Below are 18,707 nucleotides of genomic sequence, written 5' to 3'. Positions count from 1 at the left end.
GTGCACACATCACCCCCCATTTCTGTCCTGCTCAGAATGCACCAAGAACTCTCTATTACCCACACGGCACAGTGTAAATTCCTGACTGGGCCTGTGGGTCTGACCTGTTTCTGGCTGGGCTGCTGGAACTTCTCTCAGCCCAGACCCTGCACCACAGTCAGACAATGTGCCCACTGCATCATTACAGCCCGTCGATGCCTGACCCTACGCCTTTGCCCAGGCTGTATCCCCAGCCTGGCCTGCCCTCTCTCTCTCCCACACGGTTTGGCCCCATCCCAAGGTGGTCCGCTTCAGAACGCTATCCCTCAGTGATCAATTCATCTCTATATGACCCCTTCTTCTAGGTCTCTCCCGCAGGAGCCTTGTATTTTCGCTCCCTTCTCCTGAGTACATTTTCACTTCCCAACAATGCTGGGACCAGCCAGAATATACCACTGTGTCTCCAGTGTTCAGAAGGACACCTTACAGGCAACTCCTGGGTTAAGGTTTTGCTGATGCTAAACACAAGGACAGGTTTTGCCCTTCTTACTGCCATGAGGGTGCAGAAGGAAAGACGGAAAGATGCACCTCTGTGCTCCTCCCACTCCATCCAGGCCTGTCACCAAATTGCCGGATGTCAGCTTGTTGAAGGCCACTGAAGTGGTAAGACTCCCAGGTAAAGCTCTGTCCACAGGCCCCCTCCCAGGGACTAAGACACAAGAGAGGAGGTCCGAATGGTCTTTGTGGTTCTAGATACCAAAACTCCTGAGAAGAGGAGCTGAATAGAAGTAGAGGGTGGGGGGAGGGCAACTCAAGGGTGCTAATCCCAGCTTCCTGTCTGGATTTTCCTTGACTGCTGCTCAGGGCCTATCTTAGGATGGTTACAGCTGCCGAAATAGATCTCTCCCCTCACCTGTTCTGAAGCCAAGAAGACCTTGATAACTTCCTGTCAAAAGAATGCATGCTTTGGTCATTTTTCCAGGATGTGGGATAATAATGGGGGTACTGGTGCTGATCTCCCCACGTTTCTCCACCTCTGCCAAGCAGCAGTCAGGAATGAGGGAGCAAAGAGCCACCGGGGTGGGGGGTGGGGGTCAAGGGGCCAGCCATCTGCTTCTGGCCAGGGCCCAGCCTTTTCTGTGAACTTGGTTGATGTTTCCGTCCTTGGTCTGCTCCAGAAACCACTCCTGGCCCAAAGGATGCCCCTCTGATTCAGACTGACGGAGAACACACTCTTTGCCTCCAGTCACCTGCCCTTCCCTGCCAAGCCTGCATACAGAATGTTCTGTTCTTGCTTAACTCATCATCCTAGCCAATCCTGGGACCTGAAAACCAAGTGTTGGCATTGGCGCCGGAATTCCCAGCCCCTCACTCCTTCACTCACAGACATGAGCCCCGGGGCTTGGTCCTGGAAGTGCGCACGGGTGGAAGGTACAGCGAGGACCTGGGAGCCCGGCGGCGCAGGGCTGTTGGAGGTGGACGTCCGGCAGAGGGAGCGGCCTCCTGGGGCAGGGAGTCCTCGGGGACTCCTTGTTCCCCGCCACCCCTCCGCCAAGGTGAGGAGAGCAGAGCGTGCCCGGAGCACCGGCGCCGGGGAGGGACCTGCGCATGCGTGGGAAGAGGTTTTGGCGTCGCCCTCGTCGCCCAGGTAACCCTGACCCGCAGGTGCCCGCATGGCCTCCGGCACTGGAGGGAGCTGGGGTCAGGCCCCACCGCAGAGTGCCGCCCGGACGGTGAGGGCTGAGCCGGCTTTTACCTGGGAGGCCTGGGGGTTGGCCACCTGGGAAGCCGTCCCCGGAGGGACGGAACCCTGGAGGAAGTGGGGTGGGTGCAGAGAGGGACTCCAGCCGCCCAGGAGACTCCGGGAACCGGGAGCCCGTGCGGGCAGGGAGGAGAACGAGGCGGCCCGGCGGGGCGAGGTCACTCGCGGGGTGCACGGGGGCGGAGGTGGGGAGAACTTGGTCCGATCCCTTGCCGGCCTCGCAGAGCTGAGTCTCCCCCTCCCCCCAGCCCTGGGTGACAGTCCTGCAGCCCGTCGCGTGGGCAGTCCCACAGCCAACCCCGCAGCCGGGTGGATTGAAGGAAGGTGAGACTCCGCGCGCGGTCCTGGGCTGGGCGTTGGGGGGTGGGGCGGGGGAGGTAAGTCCCTGGGAGCCGGGCGGTGGGCAGTGGGAGGCCTGGCGTGGGCCTGCTGAACTCCCCTTTCCCCCCGCCCGCCAGACCTGCTGGAACTGATGTTGCTGCAGAACGCGCAGATGCACCAGCTGCTGCTGAGCGGGCTGGTGGCCGCAGCGCTCAACCAAGGACCAGTGTCTCGCCACCCGCAGGTGCGTCAGCTGGGGGTGGGGTGCAGGTGTGCCACCGGCGTCACCCACCTGCAAGTCCAAGGGTGGGGATCCATCTGGGGTGGATCCTGGAGAAAAAGAATCAGGCAACAGTGCAGCTGTCCCCACTGGGTCCCTTTGGCATGTTATGTGCCAGGGACCCAAAGCAGCACGGAGTGGGAGTCCCCAAATCCAGAGCACTCAGGTTTTGTGTTCAAGGAGGTCTCTCTGCCAGTGTACCCCCTACTAGACTGCAGGCTTAGGAGGACAGGAACCCTGTACCCAGAGTCTGCAGGTTGCCGAGTACTTATTAGGAGCTCTGGTGATATTTGTTGAACAAGTAAAAAGATAAATGAATGACTGTGAATACAAGGCGACTTTGCCCGACCGACACAGGGAGAGCAGAAAGGTAGGATCGAGCGCGCGTGCCCTGGGGAATAAGGAAGGGCTCCTTGGAGGAGCAGGTGACCTTGGAACCAGTCCTTGAGAGCCAGGTAGGATTTTGGCGCTTGGAGGAGGCCAGGTTGTGTCCACCATCCAGGCTGTGCAGGCTGCCGGCCCTCTTCACACCCCGGCCTTCAGGGGGCGCCTGGGATGAGCACCCCACCTCCCTGATGGGGCTGGTGGGTCCAGGGGCAAGGCCAGATGCAGGTCACTGGCCTCCTGACCCCGCTCTGGAGTCATACCTGGATTCTTCCAGTCCCTGCTCAGCCACTTATTAGCGGGCGACCTTAGACAAGCTCCTCAACCTCTCTGAGCCTCAGTTTTCCCTCCTGCAAAATAAGGAAAAAACGTCTCCGAAGTACCTGACTTGCCCACAGTAGCTGCTCAGTAAAGGGAAGCCGGTTTATGATGCTCATCTGGGGAAGTCAGAGGAACAGAGAAGTGGGGGTGGGGACACTGGGTCCTGTTTCATCCTCCTTCCTCCCTTTGTCCCCCAATCCCCAGGTCTACCTGGAGGGTCAACAGGAGGAGGAGGAGGAGGAGGAGGAGGAGGAGATGCAAGCTCTGGAGGAAGGGCCTTTGGTGATTCACCACCACTACCTGCCCTGCCCAATGCCCATGCTGGGCCCCTTGCTACCCTGGCCGGTCCCTTCCCCTTCCCTCCCCCAACATCAGCCCCACTTGCAGGACACAGCCAGGATTCAGCACTGCCCTCCTGCCTCTCGGAAAAGGGGAGGGTAAGTGAGGACAGGGGATCTGGGTGTTGCCGAGGTCCTGCTCTGGGGCTGGGCTGGAAGAGCCCACTAGGAGCTGGGCGTGGGTGAAGATACCTCTGGGTAAGGCCCTAGAGACAGCTTCTGATGAGGGGGGGTCTTTCTTTTCTTTCCTCCATGTCAGGAGAGCTGTAACCGTGCCTCCACCCCCACCTCCCAGTGCCACAGGCACTGTGGATGCGGATGTGCCCCCCGCTTCAGGTAGGGGCAGGGCGGGTGGGCAGTGGGGCCCAGGGATGGGTCAGGAGGCCAGGAGGGCCATGTTGGGGGCCGGGGAGCACCTGTCATCACTGCTGCAGGCCACTGGCCTGTCCCCTTTCCTTTCGCTCCTTGGGGCCCTGTTAGGCAGGCGGGAGCCAAGACACAGGTGCCGTCTCTCCCCAGACTACTATGATGCAGAGAGCCTACCATGAGGACAGACACCGGCCCTGGGACCCTGCCAGCTTCATTACAGAGCTGGAAAGAGCCCTGGAGCCCCCGAGTGCCCCTCTAGAGCCTACGACTCTGCACCCATGCCTGGCAGCCCTCCCCAACCCCCTCCCAACCCCTCAACCACAGCTAGGCCCTCTCCTGTGTGAATCAAAACCCTCTTCACCACATGGAGACCTTGAACTGGTCTCAGCTCTGCCCCGGAGTACAGGCCCCTCTAAGCGCATCCAGAGCTGGGAAGCCGCCGCCAGTTGGGGGCCTTGGGGGTCTGGGAACCAGAGCCCTCCCTTGACCTCCTCCACTCACCCCTATCTGGGATGGCAGTGCTGTCGGGTCTTGGTGGCCTAAAGACAGAGCAGGAGGTAAGGGGAGGACGGCTTTTGTTGTGCAAGGCTCTTTGAAGGCCTAGAGTGATGGGAGAGAGGCCTGGCTCAGAGGGTCCTGGAGCTGAGCCAGTTCCCTTGGGCCCACCCTTGCCACAGGAAGCTGGCTCTTTTGGCCAAAAGAAGCCAGAGCCGTCCTGCTCCAAGCAGGAGTGGCCTGAGGTCCCCGAGTACCAAGTAGGAACAGAACGTCTTTCTGCCCTCCTGGGCCAGGGCGTGTCTCCCCCAGTGTCCCTCAGCAGAAATGAGTCACTCAGGGCTCCACGAGGATGGGTGTCTGGTGCCTGGGCTGGTCAGCATGGGGACACCCCAGGGCCTGGGCTGGCTGGGGCTCTGGAAGGCCCCTGTGAGGGAGAAGGTTGAGGGAGGCTTAGGAGACCTTTGGGGAGAGAAGTCCAGGCCCAGTGGTTGCCTTTCCTGGCTCTGGAGTTCTATCCCAGGAGAAGACATGGAGGCACAGGATTGGGTCCACGTGTTTATATGCAGACTAGAAAAGGAAACGACCCCATTGTCCTCGGCTGCTTGTAACCGTCCCGCAGCCAGGGAGGGCTAGACCACAATCCTGAGGAGTCCCGCTGAGCTCCAGCAGCTGCTGTGGCGGTGGCCATGCCACTCGTGTAGGTTGTGCCAGTAGGCCTGACTCAGGCCCCACCTAAGCATCTTGTACCCCGTAGGCGCCCATCCGCCTCTGGCGCCAGTGCTGGCCCAAGATGAAGCACAGGAGGATAGATGTCACAAACAAGAACAGCAGCACCGAGACGACGGAGATGATGACGACCATCTGGTTGTCCGGTGTGGGCTCTGGGGAGGGAAGAGGGGGCAGGGGTCTTAGATGTCCCCTGGTCCCTGATGGCAGGGGCCAGGGGGGAGTAGATGTCTGCCTGTCACCTGCCGACGCCTCATCTGTCTTGCAGCCACCTGAGCTGCAGAGAGGAATGGCCAACGGTGTCGGATCTCGGGGAAAGTTAGGCGGGGTCCGGGCCACCAGCCGGCCCTCTGTGAGGCCGTGGATGTTCTCCTGCCACCGGCCCTTGGCACCAGCATATGCTGGCCACTGTGGCCTGGACAGCAATGTGGTCCAAGCCCAGCCTTGCCCTGGGCAGAGCTGAGTGAGCTCTTACCAAACTCTCCGAAGACAGGGGACACCTTGACCATCGAGAGCCACGGAATAGCGGAGCTCCAAGGGGACCTCCGGGCCCAACCTCTGAACGCAAAGAGGGGCCATGGCCAGAGAGAGGAGGATGCCTTGGTCAAGGTCACGCAGTTCACTCATTGCTAAGCAACTAGTTCAGTTCCAAACTGGGCACTCAGAGAGAGCTCCAGGGAAGATTGAGAGGGAAGCCCCGGGATTCAGTGCGGGGTCCCTGGGTGCCTGCCTCCTGAGCTGGCAGAGGGTGTGCTGAAGGCTTTTTCCTCCAAGGAACAGAAAGCAATTGTCCTCTCCCACCCCTCCCATCCTGGGGTTGCCCCTCACCATAGACCTTGAGCATCTGGGGCTCGGAGACCTGGTGAATGATGTCCCCGCCTCGAGACCGCAGATCCAGGCGGGCGTGGCAGGAGAAGTTGTGGCGGCCGTCCTCCCTGTGAGCCATGCCCTTGTGCGTGGCCGTGGCTCCTTGGGTGTCATTTTTCTCCCCGGTAAAGGTCTTGTTGCACAGGGTCTCCTTGCCACGGAGCAGGGTGAGAGTGAGGCTCTCAAGGGGTTTCACATCCGGCACGTGGCACTCAACGGTGAAGGACTTCCCCACAGCCACCCACGTGGGCTGTATCTTCAGGAGCATTTGCTTGGGAGGGTCTGCAGGGAAGGAGGAGGGAGGGCTGGTCAGGGTGAGGTGTAGTCCCAGGCTCCCCACCCTGCCCCCGGCACTGCTGTGTTCTCGGGGCCTCGGCTAGTCATGGGGAGGAGGGCCCGGGCCTGGCCTGCTCTAGAGCACAAGGGGAGGAAGGAGGAAGCAGTTCAAGGTGAAGGATGGATGGGCTGGGAGTTTTACCAACATGACGTTTTCTGGAATTGACAAGAATCCAGGTGGTAAGAGGTCTACGAAGAGGAGGTCTACGAAGAGGAGGTCTAGAAATTGTACAGTCGACTAGGAACCAAAAAAATTTGGATCTGTCTCCTTCTTTTCCAGAAATCAAACATAAATTTCCATATCAAACAGCTCGATAATTGTCCTGAGACTAAAAAGGGAGTGCTCACTGGAACTGGGCCAAGGGTTGTGGGGTCTTCACTTAAGGGGTGGGGGCTGGAGTCCGACCTGCCTTGCTTAGTTAGACCTGCCATCCCTTGTCTGTTAAACGGGACCCTCAGTGGTAGCCTGGATACCCTGCCCCCTCACCCCGAGGTCATATGTTGGATTTAGGACATGTTCCTTTTCACTTGATCCCCTGATGCTGGTCATGGGGAGCACCAAGCCATAGCCTTGGTGCCGAGATGTTGAGAGAATCCTGCCCTCTGAGAAGGTCTCCCTGGCCTGTGTGCAGGTGTGTGTGGGGGGGTGATGGTCCCACATTTGCCAGGGGCCCTCAGGAATATAAAAGCAGGGGTGCCTGGGTGGTTCAGTAGATTAAGCATCCAATTCTCAGTTCCGGCTCAGCTCATGATCTCAGGCTTGTGAGATCGAGCCCTGAATCTGGCTCCACACTCAGCACCGAGTTGGCCCGGGTTCTTTCTCCCTCCCTCTCCCCTCTCTCCCTACCCACGTCTCTCAAATAAATAAATAAATCTTAAAAAAAAAAAAGAAAGAAAGAAAAGGGACTATAAAAGCACCAGGTGATGCGTTAACCTCCTCTCCGTGAGACAAAAGGATGACTGGAGAGCATGGTGGCCCTTCTGTTGGCACCCTGCTATTTGTGGGGGGGTAGGGGGAGCTGAGGGGGGTGGGGACCAGAGCGAGTGCCCAGGGTAGCTCTGCAGACAGCAGACACGGGCTCTGCCTGGTGAGGAGGGCCCCACAGGGCAGCACTCACAGAACACGCTGACGTTAAGACTCTTCAACTTCTGACTCCCGAAGCAGGTGAAGTGGCAGTGGACGACGGTGTCCTGGGAGATGTTGGAGACCAAGAACTGCTTCCACTGGGGTCCGGACTGGTTCAGGGTCTTGGTGAGCGTGGTCTCCAGGCCCCCGGTCTTTGGGTTCGCACAGCTGGTGCTACAGTTGACCAGCTGGGACCCTCCGGGCTCCACCACCAGCTGCTCTGGATACATGTGGACCTCGAACTCCTCCCCAGACCCTGGAAGACCAGAAAGACAGGGCAGCAAAGGTCTCTGCTGCCCTGGCCCCTGCTGGCAGTCTGATCACGGGACAGGTGCCCAAGAAGATAGGCCAGAGTTGGCCCCTCTGCCACTCTTCTCTTGTTCAGGCCTTGCGTATCGCCTGTGTCTAGACTGTGGGCAAGGCTTTGCATATTGCCCGGGTCTAGACCACAGAGGCTGTCCCACAGCCATCTCCCTGCCTCTGGGTGCTCTTCCTCCAGCCCACCATCTTTGGATGAGTCTTCTCCACACACAGCCTCCATCTCCATGCAGAGGGATCCTATGCAACCTTCAAAGCCCAGACCAAATGCCCCCTCCCTTCATGAAGGCCTCTCAGAGATGGAGGTGGACTGGGTCCTCTGGGCCTTTCCTCCCTCCTTTCCTTCCTTCTGCAAATACTTTTTGATTACCTGCTGTGTGCCAGGCCCTGTTCTAGGCTCCAGTGACACAGCAGTGACCCAAGCAGACCCTTGCAGAGCTCTCATTATCATGAAGGAGACAGACAATAATCAGCAAGTGAGATAGCCAGCTGGTCAGACAGTGATCAGTGCCTGGGGTGGGACAGGAATGGGGTGGAGTTGCCATTTTAATAGGGTGGTCAGTCGGGACCTCACCAAGGCATCGACATTTGAGCAAAGACATGGAAGAGGTGGGTGTGAGCCCTGCAGATACGTGGGGAGCAGGGAGTGTTCCCTGAGTTAAGACCCTGGGTCAAGGGCATGCTTGGTGTGCTTGGGGACCAGCAAGATCAGGATGGGGTAGAGCCCAGTGAGGAGGAAGGCAGGGGGAGAGTAGTTCAGGAAGGTAATGGGACCACCTTGCCAATGACTGGTAGAGCTTCTAGAAGGCAGGGCCCAGATTTCCCTCAGTGCTCAGCACAATGCCCCGTGTGCGACGGACATTCAGAAGTATTTGATGCATCAAGACTGAGTCCTCGGAGCTCACTTCCCACTCAGAGGGTCCTTGATCTCAACCAGCTGGGCCTGTCCTGTGCTCCCTCCACACCAGCATGTCCCCACTCAGCCCTCAGCGAGTGGCATATAATGAAGAGGCAAGAAAGGAGCTTTGCAGGTAGACGGAGCTGGATTTGAATCCTGAGTTTGCCATGTACCAGCTGTGTGACCCTGGGCAGGGGGCTTTCTCTCTCTGAACCTGTTTCTTCATCTGTCAAAGGGGCTAGTAACCCCTTTCCTGCAGGGTTGTGGTGAGGTAGCCCTTGAAAAGCCCCTGGAAGTTTGTCCAAAACAGGCTCAGCACACGGTAGCACTTTCCTCCACAGTCCCCTGACTCCCTGGAGGACGCCCTTGGACAGTAGTCAAAAGGCCATGTCCTTTGCTGCCCCCTGCTGTCCCTGGGCCACATCTAAAGAACAGCTGGGGCACTCCCTCCCCTTCCCTTGAACCCCAGCATTGCCTCTGGCCTCAGGCCTCACACAGCCCACCACTCAGCCTCCACGACCTGCCACTTCCACAGGTCCTGAAGCCATGGGGCCTGTTCAGCCTGCTGTCCCACAGACCGGCTTCCCCCCACCATCCAGGATCATGGGGGAACATAGCTGGCGCGGCATCCAGTGCCCAGGCTGGGCTACCACTGTGTTCAAAGCCTCAGTGACTTCAGGATCAGCCCCGCCTCCCACCCCAGACACCAGGGAGCCGGCAGCTCCCACTTTGGGCTGGCACATGCCAAGTCAGGAACCCCAGGTATCAGCTCACCTGGGCAGCAGAACAGAGCAAGAAGGGCGGTGGGCAGACCCCAGCATCCAAAAGGGGACATCTCGAGTGGCATCCACAGGCTTGCTGGGAACAGCCGAGGGCCTCCTGGAGGGAGATGGTGGACCCAGGTCAGGGAGTGGTGGCCTAGAGCTGCAGCCCGGAACCCCAGCCTTCTATGAGCTGATGACCACATTTCCTCTCATTATCTGAGAGGTCTTCTGGAAGCCACGTGGAAGGCCAGCTCTCAGAGCTCCAGGCCTGCAGGAACGCAGGCAGAGGAAGCTGGGAGGGAGCCGATAAGCCAGGGTATACCCTGGCCTCCCGCCATGCTGCTGGGCAGGGGGCAGGGCGAGTGGCAGGCACGCATGTGTGCGAGGGTTGTGTATGCACATGGGGCTCAGGGCACTGTGTGAGCACAAAGGACAGTGAGGCCTACAAGCCCCAGATCTGAGAACCCCCAATCCCACAGGTTACATTATTGAGTTCCCTTCTGGGAACAGAATATCCGAAATCAGGTCTGCCCAGGACATGCCGTCTCTGTCGCAAAGCGAGCCGGGAGCTGGGCTTCTCTAAGGACACCCGGGCAGGCCCTGGAGGCGCTCCAGGGAACACGCCCACTGCCCCCTGACACAGCTACTGAAACCTCCACACCTACCGGGCTCACGACCTCAACCCTCCCTGACCCAGCCGATAGGGACAACTTGAGGGAAGAGCTCCCATGACAGTCCCCAGCAGCCCAGGCACTGACAGAGGTAATGGGGGTCTGTTTGGCTGTAGCCCAAACCCCCAGCCTCCATTTCCAGGGCCTGGCTTATGGTGTCTCCCCCCAACCCTTCAGGGGAGCCTTGGTCCAGGGAAGGGGGCATTGCAATGCTTTGTCACCTACTGAGGGAATCCCCAGAAGCAGGAGTCCCTGGGACCAGCAGGGTGTGTTGTGTGTGTGTGTGTGTGTGTCTGTCTGTCTTTTGCCCAGGGAGCTCCAAACAGCTTCTGGAAGGGTTTGTGCCTGTGAATCCCAATCGCACGCACAGCTGGACCAGCCAGACTCCATCCCCACCAGTGTTCAGCAGAAGCTCCTGGGGCCCACAGGTCCTGCTTTAAGCTGGTCAGCCCCTGTTCCCACCCACCATTTCCTCTTTGATCTCTAGGGAATGTGGTTTTGCATCTGATAGCTTACACATCAACATCCCCCCCACCCCGCCCCCGTGAGGGCGGAAGCTGATTCTAGAGCTGTTTGCTGTTCTAGAGCGGATATGGTAGGTTGTACCTGGCAAAGAGTTGATGCTGAGTAACTGTCCAGTAAGAGGATAGATGGAGGGAGGGATGGATGGAGGGAGGGATGGATGGATGGAAGGAGGGAGGGGGGGAGGGACGGATGAGTAAATGAACAGAAGAAGTAGTTTGTCTTGGTGTACAACCCAGATAAGATTGGATCGGAGTGGGGGGATCTTTCTCTTTGTGCCCAGTGTACCTTTCTCCTGGTGATGTCTCTGCTGACCCCCCAGGCCACTGAGCTGAGCTGAACACCTAACAAGGCCAACCAGGGCTCTTCATCCCTCAAAGATGGGCCCTCAAACTGGGCAGTGGTTTTTCTGGGACTTTCTGAATCAGAACTGGTAGGAACAAGCCCTTCCCTTTCTGATCCTAGCAGATGCCCCCATGAGCCAGCAGCTATCAGCCCTTATGCCCCAGCAAGTGAAGAAGCTGATAGAAAGGAACTTGTCTCAGTGGAGGGAAGGCAACTCAGAATTGTCCCAGATCACGTGCTGGCTGCCAGATGGCCTCTGGATGGCAGGGCTGGTGATGATTCTGTGTGGCAGAAATGAAAAAGCTTTCCAAGCCAGAAGGTTCTAGCCCTTCAAACCTGCCCATGGGAGTCAGGGTCCTTGTGAAATGGGAGTTACTTGGAGCCCCGTTCTGCCTCCTGGAACTTCTGGGGAAGACTTGGGAAGGTGGTGTTGGGGGAGGAAGTGCTGTCCTTGCATGAGGCCGTGAGGCCTTCTGGGAGAAAGAGTGAAGTGAATTTGGCAGCCTGATGATCAGACGCTAAAAGGCCAAGGTAGATGCTTCCAAACGAAGAGGGAAGACCAACACTTCCTGTCACCAAGAAGTTGCCCAGGGATGACAGGAACCCAACCATGATGTCGATGAGAGAAGAAATTCAGGTGCTCCTTCTTGGAGCTCTGTTCTACTACCAAATAGTCCCTGCCATGTTCTTTAGGTCTCTGAGCTCTCCAGTGAAGGGGACAAGAAAGCTGGAAGGGTTGAGATGCAGGAGCATTTGAGGGGAATGGAGATTGGTGTGTCGGTTTTCGGGAGTGAACTCATCTCTTCACAGGGCTGGGGAAGGGTTTTGTCATGACTGGGTCTTAATCCACTGACTTCTCTTGTGTTTCCAACAAAACCGTCTTTCAAGAACCAAGATGAGAGAAAGATAAGCAGAGGCTGAGAGAGTTTACCCTCAAGATACCTCCACTAAAGGAATTTTTAAAGATGTGCGTCCAGAAGAAAAAATGATTACAGGATAGTTTTCTATGCAAGAAGGAAGCATGGGAAAATAAAATGGCAAACGAATGTGGATGATAAATATGTAATATTTATAATATTTAATTTGAGAAGTCTTAAAAAGTTCAAAATTAAAATCCTGGGCAATAATATATTTGAGAGAGGATTAGAGTTAAAGCTTTCTAAACTCTGTATTGTTCGGGAGGGAGGATATACCTTAAGCTATAACAAGCATGGTAAAATTTCAAGAAAAACCAGCAGAGAGAGAGTGTTTAAGCTGTAAACCCCTAGAGAAGGTTAAAATGGCGTGAAAACAAACATGCTTCAGTCAAAAGAATTAAAAGAATTAAAAGAGAAAAGCATGGAAGAAGAGGGACAAATGTAAATTTTTAAGAAGATGGTATTAAAAAGTCCAAATTTATAATAATCCCAATAAAGATGAAAAATTTAACTATGGTTAAAGGAAAGAGATTTTCAGAGAGAATTTTTTTAAATCCTTGCCCTGAGGGGGCACCTGGCTGGCTCAGTCAGTGGGAGCATAGGACTCTTGATCTCAGGGTCATGAGTTCAAGCCCTATATTGGCTGTAGAGATTACTTAAAAAATAAAATCTTAGGGGCGCCTGGGTGGCTCGGTGAGTTAAAGCCTCTACCTTCGGCTCAGGCCATGGTCTCAGGGTTCTGGGATAGAGTTCCGCATAGGGCTCTCTGATCGGAGGGGAGCTGTTTCCTCCCCTCTCTCTGCCTGCCTCTCTGCCTACTTATGATTTCTGTCAAATAAATAAATAAAATCTTTAAAGAATAAAAAAAATAGGGGCGCCTGGGTGGCTCAGTGGGTTAAGCCGCTGCCTTCGGCTCAGGTCATGATCCCAGGTCCTGGGTTCGAGCCCCACATCGGGCTTTCTGCTCAGCAGGGAGCCTGCTTCCTCCTCTCTCTCTGCCTGCCTCTCTGCTTACTTGTGATTTCTCTCTGTCAAATAAATAAATAAAATCTTTAAAAAAAAAAAAGAATAAAAAAAATAAAATCTTAAAAAAAAATCCTTGCCCTGTGTGAACCTACTTCTGTCTGGTGTCTGGATTTTATGCAAGGACAATGCCTTGTATTCATAAATCAGCCACAGCAGAACAGCCAGGAAGAGGAATAGTACATGGGCCTGCCGCCTTTATAAACCTTCAAACTTTTTTTTTTTAAAGATTTTATTTATTTATTTGACAGACAGAGATCACAAGTAGGCAGAGAGAGAGGAGGAGCAGAGAGCCCTATGCGGAACTCGATCCCAGGACCCCGAGATCATGACCTGAGCCGAAGGCAGAGGCTTTAACCCACTGAGCCACCCAGACGCCCCTAAACCTTCAAACTTTTAATGGAATTCAGGGCGATTCCCTTGGAAACGACAAGGTCTCACGTGACCCACATGACCTGGATCGCGATTCCCTCTGGGGCCCTGGCGACAAGCTTTTTCCTGCACACGAAACTGAGTTCTGAGTCACTTTAGCTCCCAGACAGCTTAAAGCCAGAGTGTGCCCTGACCGTTTATCAGATGTAGGTCAGAGGTGTTGGACTGAAAGGACGGATAATATATGGATGGGACCCTCCCGGCAGGAAGCAGAAAGGGAAGGACTTTCCAAGTTGGAGAAAGAGGGTCTGGGAGGAGTAACCTCTTGTGTCCTCCCCTGCTTAGATTTCTGGTGATACCCCCCATCACAAGGGAATCTGATTGGATGTGGAAGCCACATCCTGTTCTCAGCAAAACTTGATTTCCGATTTCTAAGAGAACGGGGGAAGGAATGGGAAACTAACAGTTGATGTGTATTCTCTGCTAGGGACTGAATGAGGTTTTAATACATTGTTTTATTTAATGTCACACAAAAATAAGGAAGCACAAAAATAAGGAACCATTCTGCATTCTGATTATGCAACAGAGAGAGTAGGGCTCAGGTGAATTAATGACAGGCCCAGGTCATGGAGCTAGTAAGTGACAGAGCGAGGAGAGGAGAACTTAGAAAAGATCAGTGGTTGCTGGGAGTTGAGATGGAGGGATGGGTGATTAGGCAGAGGACAGAGGATATTTAGGGCATAGAATGTACACCGAGACTGAATGCTAACTGAATATAACCATGACTTTGGGTGCTGACAATGTGCCGGTGTAGCGTCACTGAAGGTAACAGACATACTCCTCTGGTGGGGGGGGTGTTGACGAAGGGGGAGTCTCCACATGCGTGGGGGCTGTTTTGTGTTTTGCTGTGAAGATAAAACTACTCTAAAAAAATAAATTCTATTTTTAAAAGTAGCTCAAACACACAAGCTCAGAAGAGAAACTTCTAGATTAGGGTTCTTGCCAACTTGTTGAAAATACAGGTTTTTAAACTCAACTCTTACTCGGTAGGGTGTCGTGGAAGTTGTGGACTCAGTCGTTCCTAAATTCTCATCTCGGATTAGATTTTTAAAACATGAAAATACAAAACCCAGGGTGCCTGGGTGGCTCAGTCGGTTGAGTGTCTGCCTGCCTTCGGCTCAGGGCATGATCCCAGGGTCTTAGGATGGAGTCCTGCATTGGGGGGCGGGGGAGGGGGGCAGGGTCCCTGCTCAGCGGGAAGCCTGCTTATCCCTCTCCCTTTTACCCCTCCCCGACTGCTTGTATGCTCTCTCTCAAATAATTAAATAAAATCTAAACAAACAAACAAACAAACCACCAAACCCAGTTCTCTGGTGTTTATGAGACACACCTAAGGCATAAGAGTATGGAGTGGTTGAAAGTTGAACGCTGGGAAAGAATATATCCAGCAAACACTAACCAAAAGAAAGCTGGGAAAGTTCTGTTTATATCAGAGAAAGAGAACTTCAAAGACAAAAATACTTACGAGGGATAGCATGAATGTCTGGACTAAAGGGAGAGATCAGTAGAAAGTTAGAATTCTTCTAAATTTGTCAGTATCCACCTTGAAAGAACCAGAAAGAGATCAAACCATGATTACAGCAAGGGACTGTAATGCATGTCCTCAGTCAGGAATAACGAAGCCGACAAACAAGAGTGTGAGGAATGGATGAGCTGAAACATAATTTAAAAGCTCGATCTGCTCCTAAATTAGAAAGCACAAGCTCTTCAAAAAGATAGGTTTTAGGGCACCTGGCTGGCATGGTCTGTTAAGTGCCTGCCTTCGGCTCAGGTCATGATCCCAGAGTCCTCGGTTTGAGTCCTGCACTGGGCTCCCTGCTCAGTAAGGGGGGCTGCTTCTCCCTCTCCTCCCCACTCATGTTCTTTGTTGTCTCTCTTTTAAATAAATAAGTAATAAATAAAATCTTAAAAAAAAAAAAAAGGCTTTATAGCCCCATATACTCAGTAATGTGAAAACGTACTCTGACCCACAGGTCAACAGAAGACATTGCAATGACACGTTCAAAAAATCTTCGCATTGAGCGATACATATATTAAAATGTCTGGGATGCATCAGAAGTCGGCACTTGAAGGGAAATGGATAGCCTTGAATGCTTGCATTAGAAAAAAAGTCAAAAATGAGTATTTAATCTTCAGTAGGTACTCAAGAAGTTAGAAAAAGAACAGCAAAGGAAACCCAAAAGTGACTCAAAAGGGAATCAAGATTAGGGCAGAAATCAAAGTAAACAGAACAACAAGGTAAATGCAAAAGGGAAAAATAAGGAGCAAACCCCAACAAAATGGAAAACAAAACTATGGTAGACAGGATTAATGAAACCAAAAGTTCTCCGGAGAAGCTCATAGTGCGGGCAAGTCTCTGGGGAAATTTACTTACAAACCAAAGAAGGCACAAGTCGCCGTTATTCGTTATTCAGAATGAAAAGAGGATTACAATGAAGACAGTACAAACCTACAGAAACAGAAGGTTGACGTGGTTGCCAGTGATTGGGGGAGGGGAAGTGAGCATGTTTCCTCTGCATAGTTTGTTTGCCAAGACGAAAACACTCTGGGAATTAGCTGTCAAACAACGTGAATGCACTTAACCAATTCTACACCGAAAAATGGTTAAGATGGTACATTTTATGTTATGTGTATTTTACCACAATTAAAAATTTTAAAACACTGTAAATGACTTATGCAAAAAAAAAAAAAAAAAAAAAGGCAAAGCAAAGCAGGCCAAATCTTAGAAAGATAAAATTTACCAAAATTGATTTGAGAAGAAATAAAAAGTCTGAATGGTTCTATAACTACTAAAGAAAAAGGGGTGCCTGGGTGGCTTGTTCGGGTGGGCGGCTGCCTTCGCCTAGGGTTGTGAACCCAGGGTCTTGAGATCGAGCCCCGCATCCGGCTCCCTGCTCAGTAGAGAGCCTGCTTTTCCCTCTCCCTCTGCCAGCCGCTCTGCCCACTTGTGCTATCTCTCTGTCAAATAAATAAATTAAATTAATCCTTAAAAAAAAAACAGAATCCATAATTTAAAATCTCCCCACAAAGGAAACACCTGGTCCAGATGGTGTTACGCAAGTTTAAGTAGAGGCAATTCTAATTTCATAAAAACCCTCCCTGAGAATGGAAAAAGCAGGAACACAACTCCTTCTACGAGGCCAGGGTAACCTTCACCTTAACATCAAAATGAGACCAGCGCGGGATGAGAAAGAAAGATTAAAGGCCAGTCTCACTCATGGACATAAATGCAACAATTAAACGAAAAATGCTAGCCAACCAAATAAAGACATAGAGCAGTGTATAAATATACACATCATATCCAAATTGAATTTATCTCAGCTATGCAGAAGTAGCTTAATAATAGAAGAAACCCCACAGGTATCATTTATTATGTTGGTAATAGAAGACTTTGTGGGACGCCTGGGTGGCTCAGTGGGTTAAGCCTCTGCCTTCGGCTCAGGTCATTATCCCAGGGTCCTGGGATCGAGCCCTGCATCGCGCTCTCTGCTCAGTGGGGAGCCTGCTTCCTTCTCTCTCTCTCTCTCTCTCTGCCTACTTGTGATCTCTGTCTGTTGAATAAATAAATAAAATCTTCAAAAAAAAAAAAAAAAAAGAAGACGACTCTGTGCTCTGTCATATCACTTCTGCCCTCCTCTGATATCAGTAGTACTTACTGTGGATAATTTCGTGCAGACTTAGACTCACCTCGCCCTGCAGGGTCCCGCCTCAAGTTTATACCATGTTTCTTTTTGCTTCTTGCCCGCAGTCTTCTTCAACGCTTTAGAAGCCACGTATCAGCCTGCTAAGTGTTTCCCAAAAGTGGGAGAGAAGTGCCCTAAGACACATCCCTCCCCCAGTGAGGGACCAGCTAGAGGATGATATGAGCTCCAGCCTCCCGTTCTCCTTGGGCGACTGGGGGAGGCCTCCGGCCGGCTTCTCTGAGCAGGAGTCAAGCTCCCTTTGCCTGTGGCCACGACATCAGTCACGCACCTTTAATCGGCTTTTCTTTCTCCCCATCTCTGTCCCCCTGTTCTTTCACTCCGGGCTTTCTGGGATCACCTCTCAACCTACCTGAACCCAAGTCCTTGTTCCAGGCTCTGCCTTTAAAGGAGCCCAAACTAAAAACTTACTTAACAGATTTAAGAAGAAAAACATAGGATCATCCAGAAGAAAAAATATTCAATATCCTTTCGTGAGAAAGATCTTAGATTAGAAGGAAGCCTTTTTTTCTTTTAAGTTATCTCTGCATCCAACATTGGGGCTCAAACTCACATCCCCGAGATCGAGAGTCACATGCTCTACCGACTGAGCCCGCCAGGCACCCCTAGAAGGAAACGTCTTTAAGCTGGTAAAGAGAACTTACAAAGAGCTTATGCATGTATTATATTTAATGAGTAAATCTCAGGAGCATTTCCTATAAAAGCCGGACCCAGAGGAGGATGCCCACTATCTCTGCTATTTTCAACGTTGCTCCAGAAGTCCTAGACAAACTATCAGCGTTTTCATATGATAAGATTGCCTGCGTCGAAAATCCAAAAGAATGGTCTCACAAGCGATTCCAAATTACAAGGGATTTTAGCAAGCCAACTAGGTTTCAGATCAGTATCCAAAACCAAGTTGCTTTTATGTCTATCAGTAACATAGAATAATATAATTTTGAAAGCACGTCATTTATAGCAGCAGTAAAAGAGGAATAACCTAGCAAAACCCGTGTCAGACCGATAGTAAGAAAGTTATCAAAGGGATTCATCAGGAACTCCAGATGCCATCCTAAGAAGAAGGGGACCATCCCTTTCTCTCTGCATCTGCTCGGAGCACAGATCTGACGGTTCAAGCCTTACCCACATGGGCCGGCCGACCAGAAGGCAGCCCCATGCTTCTAAATCCGTCACCCAACGGCAGAGCAGGAGAGGAAGTGGGAGGACAAAAACAGGAAACAACCGTAAAAGCAACGTCAATACGGGGGGCGTGTGGTGGGGGGCTGCTTCACCCAGCAGGGAACATCTGCCCAGAAGGAACTCAGGGGATCTCTGCCCGCTTTCCTCTCTGTTCCCAGGGAAACAGGCCAAGAAAGGGGAAGGGACTAGAAGTGAGGCCTTGATGCCAAGAGGGAAGGGAGAGTCGTGACCTTACCCGTCGTCGTGGTAGTGGGCTGGAGGCCGATGGGAGGACTGTGCTGGGTGGGGGGGACAGGAAGCAGGGCAGCCCGGAGCCCAGCGCCCGGAGAGGTGGAAGGGGAAAATGTGCTCCCACTTCTGCGTCTCTGTGGTTCTGCGTGTGTGAACTCGGACTCCTCCCTCCCTCTGCACGTCGGAGTTACGTGCTTTCCTGTGCCAGGCTCCCCATTCGGACGAACCTCATTTTCAGACCCCTCCTGCTTGTATTTTTTTAAGATGTGGCAAAATACACGCAACTAGAAAAGGTACCATTTTTTTTTTTAAAGATTTATTTATTTATTTATTTGACAGAGAGAGATCACAAGCAGGCAGAGAGGCAGGCAGAGAGACAGGAGGAAGCAGGCTCCCTGC

General features: G+C 52.9%; 2 protein-coding genes across 12 annotated transcripts; one reads left to right on the top strand and one right to left on the bottom strand.

Moving 5' to 3' along the window:
• The first annotated feature begins 1,396 nt into the window (after positions 1 to 1,396).
• Positions 1,397 to 4,649, top strand: PRR29 (proline rich 29). 8 transcript variants are annotated; one of them, XM_047707966.1, is made up of 6 exons: positions 1,397 to 1,627; positions 1,990 to 2,065; positions 2,200 to 2,306; positions 3,252 to 3,484; positions 3,645 to 3,721; positions 3,905 to 4,649. In XM_047707966.1, exons 3-6 carry the CDS (start codon positions 2,214 to 2,216, stop codon positions 3,931 to 3,933), a joined length of 432 nt encoding a protein of 143 aa, XP_047563922.1. In that variant the 5' UTR covers positions 1,397 to 1,627; positions 1,990 to 2,065; positions 2,200 to 2,213; the 3' UTR covers positions 3,934 to 4,649. The 8 variants fall into 8 exon arrangements, with proteins under 8 accessions (XP_047563922.1, XP_047563921.1, XP_047563917.1 ...); XM_047707965.1 differs by having other exon boundaries at positions 1,397 to 1,712; XM_047707961.1 differs by having other exon boundaries at positions 1,397 to 1,880.
• A 145-nt stretch (positions 4,650 to 4,794) lies between these two features.
• Positions 4,795 to 18,469, bottom strand: ICAM2 (intercellular adhesion molecule 2). Of its 4 annotated transcripts, none has more exons than XM_047707957.1 (5): positions 18,313 to 18,469; positions 9,298 to 9,402; positions 7,300 to 7,563; positions 5,807 to 6,127; positions 4,795 to 5,133 (listed from the first exon to the last, which is right to left on the bottom strand). In XM_047707957.1, exons 2-5 carry the CDS (start codon positions 9,368 to 9,370, stop codon positions 4,985 to 4,987), a joined length of 807 nt encoding a protein of 268 aa, XP_047563913.1. In that variant the 5' UTR covers positions 9,371 to 9,402; positions 18,313 to 18,469; the 3' UTR covers positions 4,795 to 4,984. The 4 variants fall into 4 exon arrangements, with proteins under 4 accessions (XP_047563913.1, XP_047563912.1, XP_047563914.1 ...); XM_047707956.1 differs by lacking the exon at positions 18,313 to 18,469 and adding an exon at positions 18,021 to 18,069; XM_047707958.1 differs by lacking the exon at positions 18,313 to 18,469 and adding an exon at positions 15,572 to 15,590.
• Between the last annotated feature and the right edge of the window lie 238 nt (positions 18,470 to 18,707).

The sequence above is a fragment of the Lutra lutra genome, chromosome 16, assembly GCF_902655055.1.
Source record: "Lutra lutra chromosome 16, mLutLut1.2, whole genome shotgun sequence".
NCBI classification, from domain to species: Eukaryota; Metazoa; Chordata; class Mammalia; order Carnivora; family Mustelidae; genus Lutra; species Lutra lutra.
The sequence above is the reverse complement of the archived record's forward strand: the minus strand, read 5'-3'. Positions and strand labels throughout refer to the sequence as shown.

Coding starts and splice junctions, on each gene's coding strand:
- PRR29 (XM_047707959.1), top strand. CDS start 1,653: ATGGCCTCCGGCACTGGAGGGAGCTGGGGTCAGGCCCCACCGCAGAGT. Junction 2,066..2,199: donor GCCGGGTGGATTGAAGGAAG/GTGAGACTCCGC, acceptor CCCGCCCGCCAG/ACCTGCTGGAACTGATGTTG. Junction 2,307..3,251: donor CAGTGTCTCGCCACCCGCAG/GTGCGTCAGCTG, acceptor CCCAATCCCCAG/GTCTACCTGGAGGGTCAACA.
- ICAM2 (XM_047707955.1), bottom strand. CDS start 9,490: ATGTGGTCATCAGCTCATAGAAGGCTGGGGTTCCGGGCTGCAGCTCTA. Junction 6,128..7,299: donor TCTTAACGTCAGCGTGTTCT/GTGAGTGCTGCC, acceptor CCTTCCCTGCAG/ACCCTCCCAAGCAAATGCTC. Junction 5,134..5,806: donor CCAGATGCTCAAGGTCTATG/GTGAGGGGCAAC, acceptor TTCCCTCCCCAG/AGCCCACACCGGACAACCAG.